Below are 23,383 nucleotides of genomic sequence, written 5' to 3'. Positions count from 1 at the left end.
AGGCAATGGCACCCCACTCCAGTACTCTTGCCTGGAAAATCCCATGGACAGAGGAGCCTGGTAGACTACAGTCCATGGGATTGCAAAGAGTCGGACACGACTGAGCGACTTCACTTTCATTGAATTAGGTCTTGAAACATGAGTGGGAAGTTTGCAGATGAATAGATGTGAGGATGTAGTGAGGCAGTATTGCAGACAGGCTTACAGTATTAAGTGAAAGCATGAAAACTCAAGCCAGCAAAACCAGAGCAGTGGAACAGAAGAGACTGAAATGGTAGGTTGAAGCCAGAACTTTGTATCCCTTGCTGAAGTATGAATTTATTCTCTCAGTAGTAGAAAACCATTGCCGGTTTTTTAGTAGGATGTGAGATAAAAATGATTTGGGTTTTAAAAGATACTCTAGTTGCAGTGTGAGATAGCTACATAGAGGAGATTAGAGGCAAGATGGTTTTGAGTCTACTGGGATAGTCCAGATAAAAATGATAAAGGCCTGAACTAAGGCTGTGACAATGAGGGTGACCAGAGGCCACAGATTTAAGATATTTCAGAGTCAGAGTATGTCAGGATTTGGTGACTCAACAGATGTGTGGACCCAGAGAAAAGGAGATGACAACAATGGTGATGATTTAATTTTTGTGTGCAGGTTTTGTATGCTCTCATAATGCTGAGGGCTACTTCTATCTCAGAACTCATTATCCTCCATCATATTTGTCTGTCTTTTCTACTGGGTGATAAACTTCTTGAGGTCAGGAATTATGTATCTTAGTTCCAGGCAGTGTACTCAATAAACATTAGACTGGATTAAACTAGCTTTATCTGAAATAAACAGAAAAATTCTATGCTTTCTGGAATGGAGCACTGGATTATTATTATTGGTTATAGGACTATTATACCTATAACCAAAATGTGGAAGACAGACAAGTAGCAAGTTTGAAAAGATAGGAAAAGATAGCATACATGGGTATAATAAAAGCTTCATTTTAAACTAGTTAAAGTGAGGTACCTGTAAAAGATATCCAGTGAGAGGTTAATAATATGTATTAGCATTGAGACCAGCACCTAGTAGAGAGGTAGAGATGAGGGGAAGGGGAGATAAGATACTGTATTATTCTGATTGCTTTAGAATCAGCAGAAGGGTCTTTTAGAAGAATAATTACTAATTAATTTTTTTCTTGAATGTTAAACCATACAGAAAGATAGAGAAACCATTAGGATGTCATATCCTTCAAATGATGGAGGTAAGAAAATGAACAGTATTTATAATTGCTCTGATATGTTTTGGTTAAATAATTCATTTTGTCATATAGTCTTCCAAGTTATGCTTTTTTCTCTGATTATACAATCCATGATTAATTTGATAAAGGAAGATAGAAGAATTATTCATGGTTGTAAATAGAAGCATCACATTTTTAAGTGATTGCTGGGAGAATAGGCCTTCTGGAATCGACAAGGTGTGAGGAAGTTAGAGTCTCTGCTGTGACGGCCTCTGTAAGTTCCTGACAATGCAGCCATTAGAGAGTCCCAGTGAAGAGAATTCTCCCCAGGAAGGTCTCTTTTACCATCTTTTCTCCCCAGACATAAAAATCCATCCTGTTTCCCATCTCCCAGGGCTGGACTAGAGATTAGCTAAGTCTCTGTTTATCTCCATAAAAGATTCCCACGCGTAACCTCCACACTTACTAGCAGCGCTGGGACATCTTCACCTGGGCGGCCCATGAGTACCTCAGATCCAACATGTGCAAAACCAGATTCATCCCCAAACCAGCGCTCTGTTCCTCCTAACTTTATTCAGGCACAAAACCTGAGTCATTTTTGACTCTTTGCTGTTTGCTCCAGTCCAGTCTGCCTCCTTAAATCCTCTCATAACTCCCTTCCTTTCCATGCATGCTTCCTGTGCCATTAAGCACTGTAATAATTAGTCTCCAATTTCTTTTTCTTGTTGATCTGTCCTACATTTTGCTGTGAACGTAACCTTCCTGAAATACAGCTTTGAACATATAATTCCTCTACCCAAAAGTCCTCTGTGGTTTCCCTTTGCTTACTGAATGAAGTGCAGAACAGTTTGTTCTAGGGCAGGGGAGTGGTGAGAAGTTTAGCTGGCCAAGTAACTTAGAGCCAGGGAGTTGAGGCTTGTCCCTAATGGCAGCAGTGGGCCCCTGGAAGCTGGTAAGCAGGGGATTTCACAAAAAGGGTTCTTATACTCAGAGATACTGCCTTAATGTCCATAGATAAATACATTCTTGATTATGGTAATTTTAGACTTTATGGCAGCCCAGCAAGGAGAACTATATGATTTTTTTCATATTTAAAGTTACCTCTTTTTTTCCCCTAGAAATTACTACACTTCAGAGTCTAGGTGTTTCTGCGAAAACACCAAGTATCTGTAGATACTGTCTACAGGATACTTCAAAGCAACAGGCAAGTAACTTTTCTTTTGTCCCAGATACACACAGAAACAATGAAGTATAGAATGAGGATCAAGACTGACATAACACAATTTCATTCATTAAATGACAATTCAGAACAGTCTTATTCCCTGAAATTAACCATCTTATAGTAAGATTTTATTTAAAAAAAATGGAAATGCGAATCCACAGTAAGAATCCTGTTACTTCAGACTTCCAATGCTTATGGCTATCTGTTGTGTTAATGTTGCCATACTCTAAGTGTAGGGACATATCAGTAACAACTAGTAAGCTAACAAAAGAAAAATCTCAGGTGAGCCTGAGATTTTAAATGTGTTAAATAGACCCAAAATTTGAATACTTGTCTCAATTCTTAATAGAAATTACCAGAAACAATGTGAGTGTTCTCACTTAGCTCTTAGGTATGTAGGCTTCTTAAAAGATAAGCTTCAAGCCCATTCACACAGGAAGCAACATATTGGACTTTCGTGAATCATTTCTCTTCTCATGCTGATGGGTTGTACAGAAACAGACATACAGCCTCACCCTCTCCCCTTTGTGGTCAGTGATCACTCAGTCGATGGTGGGAAAAATTGACAACAAACATTTAGGGTACAGCCTCTGGTCACAGCATCTGTCATCTCTGTGGGTCACCAATTGGTCATTCACTTTCAGACTCAAACCCACATCCTTGGCTCTGTTAGCACTGTATTAAATGACTCACCTGTTCTAAAAAGTTAACACATTATCCTATGTTAAATGCATAATCTGTATTCTCAGTATCTGAAGAAAGAATTTTAACTACCTTAAGACAATATACGAGTTGCACATCAGGAGTTAATAAGTTTTTTCACTTGCCTCACTATGCATGTATGCTAAGTCGCTTCAGTCGTGTCCGACTCTATGCGACCCTATGGACAGCAGCCCACCAGGCTCCTCTGTATGCAGGAGTCTCTAGGCAAGAATACTGGAGTGGGTTGGCATTTCCTTCTCCATGCCTCACTATAGAGTCAGAAAAAAAGTATTTTCTGAGTGACATCATGAGAAATGCTGGACTGGAAGAAGCACAAGCTGGAATCAAGATTGCCGGGAGAAATATCAATAACCTCAGATATGCAGATGACACCACCCTTATGGCAGAAAGTGAAGAGGAACTCAAAAGCCTCTTGATGAAAGTGAAAGTGGAGAGTGAAAAAGTTGACTTAAAGCTCAACATTCAGAAAACGAAGATCATGGCATCCGGTCCCATCACTTCATGGGAAATAGATGGGGAAACAGTGGAAACAGTGTCAGACTTTATTTTTTGGGGCTCCAAAATCACTGCAGATGGTGACTGCAGCCATGAAGTTAAAAGACGCTTACTCCTTTGAAGGAAAGTTAAGACCAACCTAGATAGCATATTCAAAAGCAGAGACATTACTTTGCCAACAAAGGTTCATCTAGTCAAGGCTATGGTTTTTCCTGTGGTCATGTATGGATGTGAGAGTTGGACTGTGAAGGAGGCTGAGCACCGAAGAATTGATGCTTTTGAACTGTGGTGTTGGAGAAGACTCTTGAGAGTCCCTTGGACTGCAAGGAGATCCAACCAGTGCATGCTGAAGGAGATCAGCCCTGGGATTTCTTTAGAAGGAATGATGCTAAAGCTGAAACTCCAGTCCTTTGGCCACCTGATGCGAAGAGTTGACTCATTGGAAAAGACTCTGATGCTGGGAGGGATTGGGGGCAGGAGGAGAAGGGGACGACAGAGGATGAGATAGCTGGATGGCATCACCGACTCGATGGACGTGAGTCTGGGTGAACTCCGGGAGTTGGTGATGGACAGGGAGGCCTGGCGTGCTGCGATTCATGGGGTCGCAAAGAGTCGGACACGACTGAGCGACTGAACTGAACTGAACTGATAGATGGCAAACATAATACTATCGATACATATGTTACCCAAAAAATAAGCAATACACAAATTTAGACCATCTGTTTTTTAAGGCTTTAAAATACATTGGACAATACGAGTAAATCAAATTGTCACAAATACCTAATTCGGTTTGAGAAATAGTATGACCACTTTTATCGCAACAAAATCCAATACTATTTTCCAGCTTATTTCACCCATCCCATCAGTGTCAAGAAATGGACTTCTGGTGGCTTGTGTTCAGTTCTCAGGCCTAGGAAAAAACAAAGTCTACTCTGTTGGATTTCTCTTCCTGTATGATTACCTAAGCAGGTAGAGCTCTTGGCCAACTGACAGAGCCACATCCCACATATGCAGAAAAGCTGCTCTCTGCTTTCCAGCTCCCTCACAGCATTCCCCCTGTGCTTAACTTTCTTTAAAACCCACACATATTCTTTTAAGCTATTCAACTGATTACCTTCCATGCTGGTCAGTTCACTCTTCAGTTAATTAATTTTAGCATACTAGGAACTCTGTAAGCCTTTGAATTATGTAAGTAATGGAAACCAAATAAAACATGTATATTTATGATAAATAGACTTCTAAAATCACTATATTAAATTTCTGTGAGACATAGGTGATGTTCAGATTCTTTGAAAACTCCTTTAAGGATTTTTTTTTGTTTTCATTTTTCTTGTGGCATGTATAGGTGACACGTGCTGATTTGAATGGGGAAAAGGCCAAGAAATCAAGCTTAAACTATGAGCCAGGTAAACATTATCAACAGCTATTAAGGAAATCCTGCGATGCATTAATACATTCAACTAACATTTACTAAGCTTTTGCTACACACCATGCACTATACTAATTATTGAACAAAGTAGAGAAGCCATGGTTCCTACCCTGGATTTTACAGTGTAGTATAAAACAGTCATGCCAGTAATCACAACACAATATAATAAGTGCAATAAAGGAGGCAAATACAAAGTCCACTGGAAGCATAGGGGAGACAAGGAAGCTTCTACAGAAGATGCCACATGAGCTCAGACATGAAGGACGAGATGTTGATGTATGGCAAAACCAATACAATATTGTAAAGTAATTAGCCTCCAATTAAAATAAATAAATTTATAAGGAAAAAAAGAGAGAATTTTCTAAGCAGACAAATGGAAAGAGAACTTCCAGGAGAAAGGATACATTTACCAAGATATATACATTAGAGCCTAGTGGGTTTGTGGAAATGCAGATTTTTTTTCAGAATTGTTTTAGCTAAAAGTTCAAGTCAGAGAATTACAGAAGATGAAGCTTGACTGGTAGGTATCAGTTGATCGTTAAGATTCTGGTAAGCTGTGCCAGGAGATCTACCTTTTATCCTATTATCGAAGTACAACTATCAAAGAATATTGACAGGAACCTAATATGGTCAGAATTTGCCTTTTCTACCCACAGAGATAGAAAATGAACTTCTGGTTACCAAAGGGGAAAGCGGGTTGGGGGGATGAGTAAATTAGGAGTTTGGGATTAACAGGTACACACTACTATATATGAAGTAGATATACAACAAGGACCTACTGCATAGCAGGGGGAAGTATATTCAATATCTTGTAATAACCTATAATGGAAAAGAATCTGAAAAGGGATGTGTATATATATTATATGCATTAAATATATAATATATATATATATAACTGAATTATTTTGTTGTACACCTGAGACTAACACAACATTGTAAATTAATTATACTTCAAAAAATGACCCAAAAAAGAAAGAAAGAATTTGCCTTTTCTAAAAAAGGAAAGCAGAATTAGAGGTGAGGAGACTTGAGACAATGAGACAATAAAAATAATAGCATATTGAACACTCACTTTGTGCCAGGTTCTATGCTAAACCGTATTCTTTCATTTAACCCTCTGAACAACAAAACTATTTTACCTACCATTTTACACATGAATAAACTAAGTCTCAGAGTTGTAAATTATCATGCCCAAGATTTCACGTAACATGTGGCAAAGCCAAGGTTTTAAAAGCCAGGTCTATCTTACTCAACCAATCCTAACCACAATACCACACTGCCCCTTATTACAATTAAGAGGCTATTATAATAGTCACAGCTAGAAATGAGTCCTGAACAAAGTCAGTGGCAGTAAAGATGAAGAGCTGGGCACAGATTTGACTCAGACTAAGAAAGGCAAATGGATGAGATCTGGCTACTGATTGAATAAGGGAGAAGAATGAATTGAAGACAACGCCCGTATTTCTAGTACAGGCAACTTAATGGATTGTGGTGCCATTCAATAGATAGGCAATACAGAAAGATGAACAAGTTTGGAAGACAGATATTTAGTTCAGCTTTGAATATATTGAGTTTGAGGTGCCTGAGGGCATCCAAGTGGGACATCTAAGTGGAGCAGTCAAGGGGGCAGTTATAGATGCATGGGAGAAGAAATGAAAGGAACGCCTTATGTCAAAACCTATGGGAAATAATGAAAGCCGTTCCCATAGGTTTGATATAAATGTTCTTTTTAAGGTAGGTTATACTTTCTCCTCTTTATTCCATCTTTGATCTAAGAGTTATCCTTAAGTATGTCTCTTAATTATCAAGAAATTCATATTTTCAGTCACATTTTTAAAGTTAGATTCAGAGAATGTAGCCTGTAAATATTCGACACATTGAAGTTGTTGACATTTTATTTGTGGCCAAATATGTGATTGATATTTTGAAAGTGTTCCATAGATATACAAAAAATATATATTCTCTATTTAAAGGCTGTAAGGCTCTAAATGAATTTTAAATTCTATTTATTGATTATATTATTCAACTGTTATATGTCTTTACTGATTTTTTGGTCTACTATTTGCTGAATAACAGATCACCCTAAAACCTGGCAGCATAAAAAAACATCATCTCACAGTTTCTGTGGTTAGGAATACAGAAACGACTTAGCTGGATGGCTCTGATTCAGGGGCTCTCATGAGGTTACAGTCAAGATGTCACCCAGGGCTGCTTCAGTCATCTAAAGTCTTGATGGGGACTGAAGAAGTCACTTCCAAGGTGGCTTACTCACATGGCTGTTGGCAGGAGGTCTCAGTTCCTCACCATGTGGGCATCTGCATACATCTCTGAGTATCCTCATGATATGGCATCTGGCTTCTCCCAGAGTGGGTGGTCCAAGAGAGAGGGGCAGAAGCCACACCATATTTTATAGCCTAGTGTCAGCACACTCTGACTTCCGCTCATCACTTCCACTCTTCATTGGAAGCAAGTCTCTAAGTACAACCCACACTCGAGGGGGAAAAGAATTAGCCTCCACCACTTGGAGAGAGTATTATCAGAGAATTTGTAGACGTATTTTAACAACACGACAACAGTATTATCTTCACACTTATTTTTTCATGTATGTGCACTATTAATTCCAGCTCCTGCCTTTCAAAACTGTACACACTCAAACATACACTCACACACAAAGAAACTTAAGAAAGTACACAGAATTGAAGTTAACTTTGATGCAGATCATTGGAATTCATTGATTATTCAAAATGCACGTTATATTTATTGGGAGAACAATAGCTATTCACCCTGACTTTGAACTGACTTTTAATTGGTAACATTACTTTTTATTGTCTAAGACTGTTTAGTCATGTATGTGCATAACTGACAGCCTTCCTCAGTGGCTCAGAGGTAAAGAATCAGCCTGCAATGCAGGGAACACAGGTTCAATCCTTGAATTGGGAAGATCCCCTGGAGAAGGGCATGGCAAACCACTCCAGTATTCTTGCCTGGAGAATCCCATGGACAGAGGAGCCTGGTGGGCTACAGTCCCTAGGGTTGCACAGAGTTGGACATGACTGAAGCGACTTAGCACGCACACACGTGCATAACTGACATACACCATCCCAGTATTCCTGTGGACATATTCTACATGAAGACTTGCTTTAGTATCATTATCCAGAAATAGTTACTAAAATCCACTTATGGAACTTTGCTAGATGGCATACAAAGCATGTTAGTATTTAAGTGGGAAGAGATTAATGACAGGAAGACTAATGAATGAACAGTGAGCCAACACATATGTTAAAGAATTAATTGAACAAGTAAATGTTCTTGAGTGCTTACTATATGGCAGGCACTGTAAACTAGTACAATACAGCATAGTAAGTCCTATAACAGAGGGATGTATAGGGCGCTTCAGGAGCTTGACAGAGAACGCCTGTCTATCTGGGCAGATATAAAGGAAGGCTCTCTGAAGGAGGTGACACAAGCCGAATGACTCCTAAAGGATGGGAAGTTTTTAAAAGGGACATGAGTCACAAGGGAAATAGTGAAGGCAGAGGAACTGTGTGTTGTTCAGTACTTCTGGAGCAGAGAATATATGTAGAATGGTGACCATAGATGAGGCTGATGAGGTAGGCAGTCACCCAAATCTTAAGGTATTTGATGCCTGTCTGGTAGTCCCTGGAGGATTTAAAAAGAGTGTTGACAGCAGGGAATGAAAGACCTCTTAAGGGACTTCCATGGAGGTCCAGTGGGTAAGACTCTGAGCTCCTAATGCAGGAGGTCCAGGTTCAATCCCTGATCAGGGAACGAGATCCCACATGCTGTAACATAGTAAAAAAGTAAAAAAAAAAAACAAAACCAAAAAAGATGTAAAAAAGTCCCATATGTCACAACGAAGATGGAAGATCCTGAGGCTGCAACTAAGACCCAGCACAGCCAAATAAATAAATAAAAGTTTTTTTTTTTAAAAAGACCTATTCAGTTCAGTTCAGTTCAGTCTCTCAGTCGTGTTCAACTCTTTGTGACCCCATGAATCGCAGCACGCCAGGCCTCCCTGTCCACCACCAACTCCCGGAGTTCACTCAGACTCACGTCCATCGGGTCAGTGATGCCATCTAGCCATCTCATCCTCTGTCGTCCCCTGCTCCTCCTGCCCCCAATCCCTCCCAGCATCAGAGTCTTTTCCAATGAGTCAACTCTTCACATGAGGTGGCCAAAGTACTGGAGTTTCAGCTTTAGCATCATTCCTTCCAAAGAAATCCCAGGGCTGATCTCCTTCAGAATGGACGGGTTGGATCTCCTTGCAGTCCAAGGGACTCTCAAGAGTCTTCTTCAACACCACAGTTCAAAAGCATCAATTCTTCTACACTCAGCTTTCTTCACAGTCCAACTCTCACATCCATACATGACCACTGGAAAAACCACAGCCTTAATTACAATTTTATAAGTACCTGTGAAGGATACCAACAAATAGTAATTTTCTTCTTCTCTCTAAAAATTCATCTGCAGGTCCTGGAGTCGCCTTCATTCCCGACTCACCCATTAGGTAAGTATCTAAGAAAGCTAATAAAGGAATGTGTTATTTTAAATTAATATTTAAATAATTACACTAGAGTGCTGCTTGAATCCTCTACTCTTGTAGTTTTACTTGTCTGTAGTAAAAGTCTCACCTTTTGCAACCTCTCAGGACTAAGCTAAAATTGTAAAGTAGGCAAAGTTAATCATTCATGCTCTTCCAGTTCCTCCTCTGATCTCACTTTAGTCCTGGGCTCTCCTCATAGGCAATACTTTGACTCCCCTTTCACGTAGCATTACTCCTTCTAGGATCTAGATCTGTTCTTTTCCCCTGTCCCCCCTCAAAACTGCTTTACTTGTACCATTTGAGGTTATTGGTTTTCAAATGATGATAAATTAGTTTACCATATAGTATTAATGATGTAATCTGTTACTCCCTAAGGATATTTGCATTTTCATCCAAAGTAAATCAATCTCTCATGATCTAAAAGAAAGGCCAGTGGAGAAGTTTTCTTTTGGCCTGGGGCCTTTCAGCTCTCAAACATTGATGGCCATCCATTCTGCTGATGTCCTGTTCCCCTCAAACTTGAATAATAATCCATGCATATAAAATACCTCGTGATGGAACGTACATACCTATCATCTTTTATAAACCCTCAACAAACCAAATTAGGTTCAGGATAATTTTTATAAATCCCAAACTTTGATGAATTGGTTAGGTAAAGGGAAGTAGTGTATGATGGTAAATGGTGTTGATGTTCAGACCAGGCTTCTTAGAAAAGGATTTTGAGGTAGGAGTAATTGCAGTCAGTTTCATTTACAGAGGGCTCGTGGGGTACAAGGATGCTGAAGGAAAGAAACTGACTAGTTCAGTATCAAGGTAGTTTCAAGAAATAAAGGTGAGAGAATGTGTGCATTATAGAGTGTAAATTCCTGCCTGCCTCTTCTTCCTGTGCCCACTATCATCCTAGACTACAGAACTACAGAATCACTTGAGTCTTTTCAACAGCAAATGTTCTGGATAGCCCTTTATTATAAAAATCAGCTAAGATGAAGAACTATGCACATGACCCAGAGCTGCTATCTCATTCCTCACAAATACACAAGTTAAGATACCTTTAGCTAAGCCTAGGACAATTCCAAGCCAGAACACAATGGAGAAGGCAATGGCACCCCACTCCAGTACTCTTGCTTGGAAAATCCCATGGACAGAGGGGCCTGGTAGGCTGCAGTCCATGGGGTCTCGAAGAGTCGGACACGACTGAGCGACTTCACTTTCACTTTTCACTTTCATGCATTGGAGAAGGAAATGGCAACCCACTCCAGTATTCTTGCCTGGAGAATCCCAGGGATGGGGGAGCCTGGTGGCCTGCCGTCTATAGGGTCGCACAGAGTCGGACACGACTGAAGCAACTTAGCAGCAGCAGCAGCAGCAGGACAATTCCAAGCCAGAACACAAGAAAACACAGCTAGAATACCATCTGGTATGGCTCTGCCCATTGCCACCCACGCCACACCTCTTTACCTTACAGGAAAGAACACAGGTTCAAGGCCTCTGGCTTAGTCCTCTTGATCTGTTGCAGCTCCTTGCTCCCTGAGACTCAAGTGTGGGTGCATTATGTCTATTCCATCACATACCTCATCTCTCTTCTCTTCCTCCACCTCCTTAGTTCTCTGTTTTTTCTAATGCTAACATAAAGACATACACAGTAAACTTCAGTTCAGTTCAGTTCAGTCACTCAGTCGTGTCTGACTCTTTGCGACGCCATGAATCGCAGCACGCCAGGCCTCCCTGTCCACCACCAACTCCCGAAGTCCACCCAACCCATGTCCATCGAGTCGGTGATGCCATCTAACCATCTCATCCTCTGTCATCCCCTTCTCCTCCTGCCCTCAATCTTTCCCAACATCAGGGTCTTTTCAAATGAGTGAGCTCCTCGCATCAGGTGGCCAAAGTATTGGAGTTTCAGCTTCAACATCAGTCCTTCCAATGAACACCCAGGACTGATCTCCTTTAGGATGGACTGGTTGGATCTCCTTGCGGTCCAAGGGACTCTCAAGAGTCTTCTCCAACACCACAGTTCAAAAGCATCAATTCTTCGGCACTCAGCTTTCTTTAGAGTCCAACTCTCACATCCATACATGACTACTGGAAAAACCATAGCCTTGACTAGACGGACCTTTGTTGGCAAAGTAATATCTCTGCTTTTTAATATGCTGTCTAGGTTGGTCATTACTTTCCCTCCAAGGAGCAAGTGTCTTTTAATTTCATGGCTGCAGCCACCATCTGCAGTCATTTTGGAGCCCCCCAAAATAAAGTCTGCCATTGTTTCCACTGTTTTCCCCATCTATTTGCCATGAAGTGATGGGACTGGATGCCATGATCCTTGTTTTCTGAATGTTGAGCTTTAACCCAATTTTTTCACTCTCCTCTTTCACTTTCATCAAGAGGCTCTTTAGTTCTTCTTCACTTTCTGCCCTAAGGGTGGTATCATCTGCATATCTGAGGTTATTGATATTTCTCCCGGCAATCTTGATTCCAGCGTGTGCTTCATCCAGCCCAGCATTTTGCATGATGTACTCTGCATATAAGTTAAATAAGCAGGGTGACAATATACAGCCTTGATGTATTCCTTTTCCTATTTGGAACCAGTCTGCTGTTCCATGTCCAGTTCTAACGGTTGCTTCCTGACCTGCATACAGGTTTCTCAAGAGGCAGTCATGTGAGCTTAATAAAATAGAATTAGGAACCAAAAAAATCAGGACAAGAGGATGCCAATGTGATAAGATAGTGATGGGGAGTAAACAGTAGTAATAATTAAACAGATTTGGTGATAGAATGGACCACACGTATGTATGATCAGGAGGTATCAGGTATAATCCCAAGCTAGGGGCCTGAGGTACCAATAGAGGCTCACCAATTACAATTAGATTAAAACAGATATTCAGAAGGATTAGGCAGACAGACTAAAATTTAGTCTTGTTACATTAATCTTCAAGGGGTGGTTTGCCAGTTATTTTCTGGACTAAAGTCAGGTTGTGTGGAGGAAAAGGTTAGGAACAGAAAGGTTATGTTTATAGTTTTATAACATGGAAAATTAAACTGTGAAAAACTGGGCCTTTGGGGCTTCTAAACTAATTGTCATTAATATCACTGCCCTCTTTAAGAAGTAGAGTTGGCAGTACAAACGAACCTAAACCTTTGACACTTTAGTAGTATCAACCTATCAGGGAAAACCACTGCAGACTAGAGAAAAGTGGATGTAATATCATGGCACTCCTAGAATGTGGTGGAACTTTCCCACATACCAATGAGTTTATTTGCGTGTTTCTGCTCAATTGACTCCAATGAGAAACTGATCATTCGCGGCAAACTGCAGATTTGTATCCAATATTACAACTAGTTTCTAGTGGTCTTATATAAGGTTTTTTAAATCTATATGGTTAGTTTTGTTCTTAGGTCTTTGCTGTTTCCTTTTATCTTAAAGTATGCCTTTGGGACAGAAAGTCTGGAGACAGAAACATACATAGGACTCCACTTGCTGCCTATGGTATGAGGTTAGGGAGAGCAGGAAAAAAAGAATCTGAGTGCATTAGATTGCAGAGGATCTACAGAGAGGAAATTGTGCTGGAGATGGCCTGAGAAACTGGGTGTCAGAAAAATTAATGAAGCCAAGGATAGGAACTATGTCACTGATGGTGAGCATTCATGTTCTAGGTTCCATATTGCAAAAAGGTATTAATCCTAGGATGGGCTATTGCTGCCTAACCCTAGCTGAGACCTTTTCCTACTAGTGTTAAAGTTGTCATTTCACAGTCTGACTGTATGTCTCAATATTGGATTGTTAGGCCTTGGTAGAAAAAAGTAAATTTGATAACATAAGGGCAGGCCAAGTAAAAATGAAAATAGAGCACCATGTTTCCTTTAAGAGGGTCAAGAGGTTATGGCAAGGGGTCCATGGAGGCAGTAAAATATGAAAGTAAATCAGACTTAGGCTTTGTTTTTTTCTTTTAACTTTGTGTTATCCTATAATCTACATGATTTTGTTGTTCTCTTGCTACAATTTAATAAAATATAATTTTGGTTCCATGTAGTAGATCAGAATAAATAATCCTGATTAGAGCATAGAAGAGAATATTGTGATACCTAGAAAGGGGCTCCATCTAATTTGGCTTTGCATGTCATCTGAAACCCACTGTTTTAATGTCATTGTCAGTAATCATACATAGATCTTCTACTGTGGGGTGAGGAGAGGAGGTTAGGAATTTTGAGGGGGTGAATAGAAAGTGAATTATCAGAAAGCTCTGATCAAGCAGGGCAAGTGGAAAGAACTAGCCCATCCCCTGTCTTTCCAACCCCATGCTCTTCTCAACTCACTACAGAACAGGCGTGGCTAAGGTGGGTCAAGAGTGGCAACATCAAGTGTTAGTTTATACAGCACCTATTATTCTACTGTTTATGCCGCAATTATTCTGCATAATAATTCTTCTGGGTAATAGAGCATGTCCTATGCCCAGGGGCCAATATCTAAATAAGAGGATAAATGGGGGGATTAGGTAAAAAAAAATAAAGCTTATTCTTCTTTGTGACTTGCTGGGGAGAAAACAAAACTCCCAAGCACAAAACAGGTAATCTGATTCAATGATTAGGAATTTGGAGGAAACTTACATAAATGATTAACCATAAGTAATAAAATCAATCTCTTTTTACTTTTTCAGACAAGACTACCATCCAAATCGCTGTCAAGAGAAAGTATGTATGATGAAATTCACTATAGAGCAATTAAGGATATTTTCTGATATGTCATTAGAGAAAAATCTGTGAATCAGACTACCAGCAAAATCATCTATTGATTTTAGTCAGTTTTCCTCTTTGCCTTTTTCTCTTCCTTGACTTTCACTCTCTGTTAATCTTGAATTTTGCCAAGGTCCGAAAATTATTGTTCAAAGACTTATTGTTATGGGGGGTACAAAGTTACTGTTATCGCCATTTTGCCCCGGGTCCTCAGGAGGGTAGACTGGGGGAGCTTTGGGAGGTTTAATCATCACAAAGAAAACATCCAATACCACACACTCACTCCATAATGGGAAGGCATTACAGGAAATGCCTTTGCAGACCCTTGCAGATCTGGCTGAAGGGCTGAGCACCCTGCCCCTCAGGTAAGTGAACCAAGATGCCTAGATCTACCTTGTAATTCTCCTGGGAGTAAGAAGAATCTTAGGATGGCTACTGCATCAAAAGAAGGGGGTCTCAAGAGAGCTGCAACTTGGACCAGGCAGAGAGCATAAGGTAAGTCTGATAAGCCCCAACTTTGGGGCTAGACGGAGGAAACATGAACTAGAAAGGGGTTCAGGGGAGTAGCACATTCACATACTTTTTCACACGTACGTGAGAGTTTCATAGACCGTCCAACCAACACAGAGGCTGAGACATACTGGCACCAGGAAGGTATTTCTTGGTTTACTAGTATAGTAAAAATGAGCTAAAAATCAGATTCCTACTTATCACATTTCACTTCATTAAAAACTTGACAAATGTCCCAATTTTATATGTCAAAGTTGGACATGCTTCTTCTCAGCTACCCTAAGAGTAATAATGTAGATCTACTTACTGTACATTATCTCTGGTAATAATAAAATAATACGTATTGAAATGCTTATCTCATATGTATTGAAACAGATTTCAATCAATTTAGACCAAGAAGGTGAGTAACTTTTTTATTAATGTTTAAATGTGATTCTTAGAAGTGTCTGATTTAGGTCATGCTTATGTAAAACAAGTGTTTTTCAACCGTATGCTGTCATTTCAAATTATTACTATGTTCTTCAAACTCAGTAGCCATTTTCTGGTCTGCACGGTAGGTGACAAAAAGTGCATTACAAGAACTAGATAGTAGTAATGTTTGCATAACACTGTGAGTGTGCTTAATGCTGCTCAACTGTAGAATTTAAAATGGTCAATTTTATGTTATGTGCATTTTATCACAATAAAACATACATTAAGAGATTTGGGAAGGATTCTAATAACATGACTTTTCCTGGAGGTGTCCTTCAAACCTTCTCTAACTGGCCAGGAGAGAATATGCTACATTCAGCAAGGTGTTAACTTTTCTCTGAATGTTGGCCTAACCTTGAACAATCTGAGGCTAACTTCAGAGATAATTGTGAATTAACAACCACATGATAGGGAATCCGGTGCCCAAATGCCAGGATATCAAACAATGCACAGCTAAAATGCCAGGCATCCAGCCTTTGCTGCCACTGGCTTGTAGCCATAGCGTTGAGAAACAGTTCCCGTGGAAGGTACGCATGCTTGGTCTGGCTGTCTTGAGGATAGTAACAACTTTAAAAAGAATGCTATTGTATTATAGGCAAAAGGATTTTTATGACCCCCAAATATATCTGCAATAAGTAAACGTACACAAACAGTTATAGAGTCTGGCAGGTGCACTTGTCATCTGCCCCTGGTCCCCTGTCTAAGCTGTAACAATAAACACAATTAAACATGAGGAAATGGCTGTTCAAGTCCAGGCCCTGGGTTTCTAACTTCAGCACTTACGGAAAGAGGCCCCGACTTCCCTCAAGTGCTCCACCTTCTGGCTGTTTGAGCCAAGTTCGGGCTCAGCCTTTTTTCCTTCTGAGATTAATGTATTTGTTTCTTGAGCTGACCTCTGCCTCCCAATCTAAGACAGTTTGCAGTGATAATCTTTTATTGGACCTAAGCCTGTTCATTTCCCTTAAATCATCAGTGCTAATTGTTGCCCATTGATTAAACTTAAACAAGTAGCTGTAGTGATTTGCATATAACATAGTCAGTTGACTGAGAAAGACAGCAACAGACCAGCCAGGGAGCCCACAGGCTGACCTCTCCACAGTGAGGCTTTACTTTTCACCCTCATCTCCTAGCTAAACAGATGCCTAAGTAAAAGGAGACTCTGTCCACAAAGGCACATACATGTTTGAACTGCAAATTTGTTTCATGAAATAGTTTGTTAGCGGCAATCTGGTTTTTTTTAAGTATCGCTTGGATCATAATATAGTCTTACCTCTTGCTAGAGAATTTGTTTTCTACGAGCTTGCTATGTTGTTCTAACCAAGAAGCCATTTACCCTCAGTAATAAACTATTATATAGTTCCAAGGGATTTTTTTGTTTTGTTTTTTTTCTGCTTTATTTTTCAATGGGTGTACTACTTTATTAACATTTAAATTTCACCAACAGTGAGCTCAAGTATATGCTAGGCATATGTTCAGATTTTTGAAATAAAGATAAAATGGACAGACAGCTTTAAGGGCGCTACACTGCACAATAAACATCCAACAATTAGACAATCCAGGGGATGACATAAGTATACATTTAGGAGCACAAGTATAGCGTCCAAGAGATTTTGAATCAAAGGAAATCTTATTCAAAAAATAGATCACAGCCATAGAGAATAAACCAACTTGAAATTAATCTGGTGTTCTAAATAGATTTCCTATGTTCTCTTTATACACCATGGCTGGATTCTAACTATGCATTGTTTGATACAAGGAATTAAAAGTTAGTTGCTGTCCCTAAAACGAGTAATTTATCCATGATTTCCCTTCTATCCCCACTCACTTCCTTTCCAGGTAACTTCTGAAGAACTGAACAGTGTAATTCAAAATGTCATGACCTGGGTCGTGGCTGCAGTGACCAGTGTATTATACCCAGCCATCACAAAATATGAAGAAAGATGGCAAAATATTACATGCCCAATGCCTGATAACTCCACCCTCTCTTCTGATAGTGAGAGTTGCTGCAGCACATGCTATGAGACATTTCTATATGAAACAAGTAAGATGGTTCAGGCAGAGCCCTGTACAGAGGCGGCTGACAGGTCAATAGAGCAGCCAGTGGCACCATCAAAATCATCTCTTGCCTGTAAAGAAAGAACAGATGTAGAAACAACACATCACAGGAAAGAACACTTGGAAAACAAATCTAAAGCCCCCAAACCTGAATATAATGAGACATCTGAATCCGCCAACCTTAAAACCTGTAAATCCGATAGTCACCTTGTTGTACGGATTGAAACAGGCACTAGGAAATGTAAAGATGAAACAGATAGCCTAGAATGCCCACTGTCTTCAGATGAAAAAGCAAAAGCTATCAGTGAGATGCAGGAGTTAAATAATGTTTTTGTTAACTTTAAACATCATCTAAAAGAGGAAGCTGAGTTGATTTTAAAAACATTTTTCAGGAAATGGTGTCTGAACTAACCCAGACCATCCCCACCCTTTCCTCTGTTACGACCAAACCTTTGCCTGCCCAAACTGACACTGACAAAGGAGACTTGCTCTCCAATGTTGATATTTCCTCAGCAGCTGCTGAAATTATGGAAAATGTGCTTGAGAAGTTACAGTCTGCAGTTAAGAAAACATGTACTGAGGAATTTTCACCAGGAAGTATATCAGTTCACTTTAAATCAGATTAAGTCAGTGGAGAACATTTTATTTCTCCACAAGAAAAAACTTCAGAAGTTTCACTGCCTTATGCTTTGGAGAACATGAATGATGTTGCAGAGGACATGGTTCGTGTGATTTTAGAAAAGCTGACGGTCCTTGCATCTGCTAAGCAAAGTGAATTGGCTCATCTTAAAATCACTACTGACCCAGCTTATCAGCAACACAGAGAAGATCCAGCGTATACGTTCCTTCAAAGAGCCAGCAAAGGGAAATCCGGTGCTAAGACTGATGCTGCCAGTTTGATTGCAAAGAAGAAATACAAAATTTAGTGTCAACTATTTGTTCCAAGCCCTCTCTGGTTGGTTATATAAAGGAAGCAGTCAGCACTATACTAGGTTATATACAAGTTGGACTTCATAATGAAAGGCTAGTTGCAACTGAAGAAACAGTGATCATCCTACAGCTACTTGATGCTCTCTTGGCTCAGCTGCATCAGAAACCAGTGAAAACAGATGTCCGAAAGAGCAGACACTCCAGACTGAGCAGTCCCTCCGGCACTGAAGAAAGGAACAGACTCACCAGGACTGGAGTAGCTAGTGCTCCTAGGTGTGGGAGCCTGTTTCCACCTGTTAATGTTCCTGGTGTGGCCCTTTATTCTGAAGACAAAAATGAAGAAATAGACAGAATTGTAGAAAATGTATTGATTTCACCTATCAAAGACGAAAAAGCAAAATTACAAGAACAGGTTCCTGACTACTGGTTAACTGGGGAAAACAATGATTTTAAACGCACAAGAAATACGAACGTACCTACAAAGCCTGCTTATGGACGCAAAGTAGCATTTCATGATCAGGGATTAAATACTGACCTTCCAACTTTTAATAAGGACCCTTTAAAGGACAAGCCAAGTTGGAATAAAGACATTTTGCTTTTCAGTCAAGATGAGACATATCAAATACAAAAAGCCTCAGAAGATATAATTAGGAGTATTTTAGCAAAGATGCTCAAAGATCTATCTTCTGGGCCGTCTGATCACTCAGATTATGAAGATGGTAGAGAGGCTTCACTTCTTACCTCAAGAAAACCACAAGATCCATCACATCAAGAATGGATGGACCAGATGTTCTCTGTGTCAGAAATCCATACGGTATCTCAAGATATTATAGATGCTATATTAAAAATACTTCACGTAACTTCTTGTCATATTATCGAACATTCTTCATCAGTACATCAAACTCCTCTAGATAATGCTGATGTACCAAACAAAGAGTTATTACAAATATGGTTTGACAGTAAAAGGAAGATGAAATTTTTATCTGCACTTAGCGTGGACCCTACAAAACTTTCCTGGGTAGAATCTGGAACAAGTGGCTCAACATCAGAATCTGTAGATAACTTTAATGATAAAATCTTTAGTGCAATTTTTAAGAATTTGAACTCATTTATTTGTCCAAAATTACAAACCTGCTTCAAACCAGAAAGCCATGCTGCCCATTCAAAGCCTGCTCCTGACAAGAAATCTTCATTTCGATCTCACCTTAGTACTTTCACAACTGAAGTGGTAAAAATTGTTTTGGATGCTATCCAGAAAGAACTACGACACAATAAGAAAAATCTAAATGTTAGGAAGAATAGCCCTCCCAAGAACTTTAGAGATACAGGATTTTTTGCTGACGCTGAAAATGAATTAGACTCTGTTGTCACAAAGCTAAATATTGACATTATGACAAGTTCATTAGCTACTTGCATTTGTGAGGTGTTAAGTGGAAACACAAAAGTAATATTTTACTCCCTTCAGATAAGCTAAGGTCTAAAATCTCACATGGGACTGATGGCATTGATCAACAAAAACTTTTGCCTTCTCGTTGCCCTCACATGCAGGAGGAAGTTCACCAATGTACTAGATTTCAAGTGTTAGACAGAGTTGGAGATGCCTTGTATGATATGTTATGCAAGCTCACTGGAGACCACCCACATTCTCCCTTATCTGATGAGCAAAATACAGAGGGGATCAATAAGAATTTGAGAACAACCAGTGCACTGCAGTCCAGTATTAAGCTCATTTCTCGTACAATTCTAGAAGGTATTGTTTCAAAACTATGTGGTGTTGAGGCAAATGGCATTTTCAAAAATTCAGAAGTTAAAGCTATGTATTGACACTGACAGCCTGTCACTTGCTTTGCTTCTTGAGGAAATGAGCAGATGCTATGACATAATCTCAAGCATAGCATCCAATGTGACCTGGCCAGGTAGCCCAGAGGTAACTAACAAGGGGAAAACTAGTGCCCCCAAAATAGGAACCACAAAAGAAAAGCATCTGAATAAACTGAAAACCTTGGCCTCAGACATCTTTGAAATGGTTTTTGCTAAGTTGGAAGGGTTTGCCAATAGAAATTTAGAAAATCTTGGTGCTATAAACTGTGGATATAAAAAGAACAAGACATACCGTGAAAGTGAAAATACCAACCTTTGTGGTAACACACATGAAAAACGATTGCAGTCGACTTTATACAGGCATGCAAAGAAAGTGTCAAGTACTATTTTGAAAGCGCTTCAAACTGAATTAAACATGAACTTGCCAGATTTGGAAACATGTATAAGTAAGCCACTACAAGAGAAACAAATACTTAAGAGTTTAGTCAATTTCATTTTAGATGCAGTTTCTCCAGATATGTTTAATGAACCTGAACCGGAAGAGAGAGGCATTGAAAATTACAGATATAGGCCAATCTATGGAAATTTTCTTCCCGGAGGAGCTAACCCAGATTCATATCTAGAAGATCCTGCAGATACGGAGAAAGAAAGTGCTGGGGAGGAAAGACCAGCAGAAGATGAAACTAAATCAGATTCTCTTAAGCAACAGGAACTAGAAAAAAACACTAAAAACTTTTGAAGTAGAACTCAAAGAGCCAAAAAAGTCCCCAGTTGTGCCCATTGTAAGAAATATTTTGAATGAAATTTTTCAGAATGATTTAATTGGTCAGTTAAAGGTGTTTACTCTTCCCCAGTCCCATTTATGTGACATTCCTCATGCTGATGATGAACCATTTGCTCAAACATCTGTTCAGTCCCTGGATAAAACAGTGGGCCCTTTAGTATCTGAAGCTAAAGCAGATGTAACCATTGTTGCAGATGATGTCGTTAGAGCCATATTTCAAAAGCTTTATTCTGCTGCCATGACAGATAGGGATGAAAGTGAAAATAGGTATAATACTATCACCTTTCCAGCAGATAATCTCTTTTCCTAAACCTACCCATGGAGGAAAGTCCCCTGTTTATTCTACCATACTGGACAGAAATCCATGCACATTTCAGTCCACTTTCAATATTGGTAAACTGACCAAAATAAATGTAGTTGAAGATACTATACAGTCAATATTAACAAATTTAGAAGCATCTGCTACTTCCAAAGTAAAGGCGCTCTTTTGTCCTCACAGTGGTTTCCCAGTTCCTGTGGCTTTACCTTCACAGCAGGATGAGATTGCTTTACAACAACCATGGTTATCCACCAAAGATTCATATTCTGAAGACCAATTTTCTTGTTGCTCAATGGATCACAGTAAATCAGGAAAGACCACCTCAATATGTCAACTGAGTGCCTCTAAATTAAATATGTATGCAACAGAAGTGGCTAGGCAAATTTTACAAGGAATCAAACATAAATTAGATCAAGACATAAGAAGTCCATTCTTAACTCAGAGTGTTGTGGCTTTTGAAAGTATTCCAAGTCAGGTTGTTAGCACAGTGTTAGATATTGTGTCTACTAAAGGCAAATATGAAAAAAATGTAATTGACAGAGAGACTGATCCAGTTGCACCAGAAGATATTATTGAAAAGCTATTCAATAAAAGTGATTATCGTAAAAAACTTCAATTTCAAATACTAGATACCATTGAAGGTATCTTAATTGATATCTGTGCGGAAACAATAGATGAGAATAATCTCCCACTTGCTGTATCCACTCTTAAATGTAATGTAAGTGGGAGACATTTAGAAACAAACTCTGAAAGGGACCCTAGGTATACAAATAAGGCTATTCTTACACTTTTAGTTCCTAAGGAGTGCGTTGCTATGATTTCCAATGATATGGTGGATATTGTTCTTCAAAATCTCACTTCTGCTATCATGGTGCACATCAGTGCAAATGATTCCATTTCTCCAAGATTGTCTGCAGCATTTTCTGATGCATTTTCCAAAGCAGAGCATCAACAATCTCCTATTAAAGGCTCAGTGAATGGAAGGGCAGAGCGTCAACAACCTCTTGTTACAGACTCAGTGAATGAAAGGGCAAAGCGTAAGCAACCTCCTGTTATAGATTCAGTGAATGAAAGGAAAAGGGAGAGATTTCCTTTTGCAAGAAAGGGAGGAGATATTCAGCTGAAATCAGCTCTTCCTGATGATAATCAGACAACTGTACTTAAGAAACAAGATGCCAAGAAATCTACTCCTGATCCATGTAAGGAAAATGCTTACTGTTACTTTATTACTAAAACTATTTTGAATAGATTAAAATCTTTCGCCACAGAAAGAATAGATTTGCTACTTATTCTTGAGACTAGAGAAAAACCGGATGTTGGCTCAGAGTTTACAAATTGTAAACAAAATGACAGTGTGTTTCTTGAATCAAACCAAACGCCATTAGATGTGACTGTCCCGAAAATGTCAACAGCTGGAACCATTCTCAATCAAGAAGTCACAAATTACACATTAGCTAATTACAGAGAAAACCATAGACCTGCAATTCATATATCACAAGCTAGTCTTAAGGAATATGCTGACCTAATCGCCAACACCATTTTGACGCTTATAAAAAATGACATAGACCTAGAAATCCAAAAGATGTATACATATCAAAACAATACTTCATTTCAAGAAAACATCATTGCAAGTGAAACTGTCAACAACATCTTCAAGAGTTTATGTAATAAAATATCTTTGAAGGCAAGTGGCTTTTACTCAAAGCAGGACCCAGATCTTTTTACCCAACTAGCTGTACAAAATGAAATAGTGCCAGGTCAAAGAAAAATGGAAGACAACACCAAACTGTCTCTCTTTTCAAAATACTCAGGTGAAAACCAAAAAACACCAGAAGTGGAAAACCAGAGAAGGACATTGGAAGAAATATTTAGAAATGGAGAATCTGGACAGGAAAAAACAAATTCTTTGTTAAGTGTAGTTAAGGAAATTTTAAAGAAGGCATATCAAAGGGTATTGGAAAACACAGAATATTGTTCTCCATTCAGTGAACTCCCCCACTTTACATCTGATTCTAAGATTAAAACATCAGCATGTAAAAAAGCCTTACAGTCACATATAAGCAGTGTTGCAAAGACATAATTGAAAGTGTTTACACAAAAATGTTCTCAGTAATTCTG

The 23,383-nt window shown here is 39.3% G+C and overlaps 2 protein-coding genes across 4 annotated transcripts in view; both read left to right on the top strand.

The window, feature by feature from the left end:
* Positions 1–4,002, top strand: part of LOC133242428 (fibrous sheath-interacting protein 2-like) — a 105,645-nt gene extending 101,643 nt beyond the window's left edge. For 2 of the 3 annotated variants that reach the window (XM_061408583.1, XM_061408586.1), the window contains exons 11-12: positions 1,193–1,238; positions 2,333–4,000. In XM_061408583.1, coding sequence (XP_061264567.1) covers positions 1,193–1,238; positions 2,333–2,469 — 183 coding nt within the window. In that variant the 3' untranslated portion in view covers positions 2,470–4,000. Of the gene's footprint in view, positions 1–1,192; positions 1,239–2,332 lie in introns of all 3 variants that reach the window. The other variant, XM_061408585.1, reaches the window with a different exon arrangement.
* A 1,001-nt stretch (positions 4,003–5,003) lies between these two features.
* LOC133242429 (fibrous sheath-interacting protein 2-like) overlaps positions 5,004–23,383 on the top strand; it is a 32,779-nt gene continuing 14,399 nt past the window's right edge. The window contains exons 1-3 of the mRNA XM_061408587.1: positions 5,004–5,060; positions 9,575–9,611; positions 14,300–14,333. The gene's annotated coding sequence lies outside the window, so the exon portion shown is untranslated. The remainder of the gene's footprint in view (positions 5,061–9,574; positions 9,612–14,299; positions 14,334–23,383) is intronic.

The sequence above is a fragment of the Bos javanicus genome, chromosome X (assembly GCF_032452875.1).
Source record: "Bos javanicus breed banteng chromosome X, ARS-OSU_banteng_1.0, whole genome shotgun sequence".
Lineage (NCBI taxonomy): Eukaryota > Metazoa > Chordata > Mammalia > Artiodactyla > Bovidae > Bos > Bos javanicus.
This window is presented reverse-complemented; position numbering and strand designations above follow the sequence as displayed.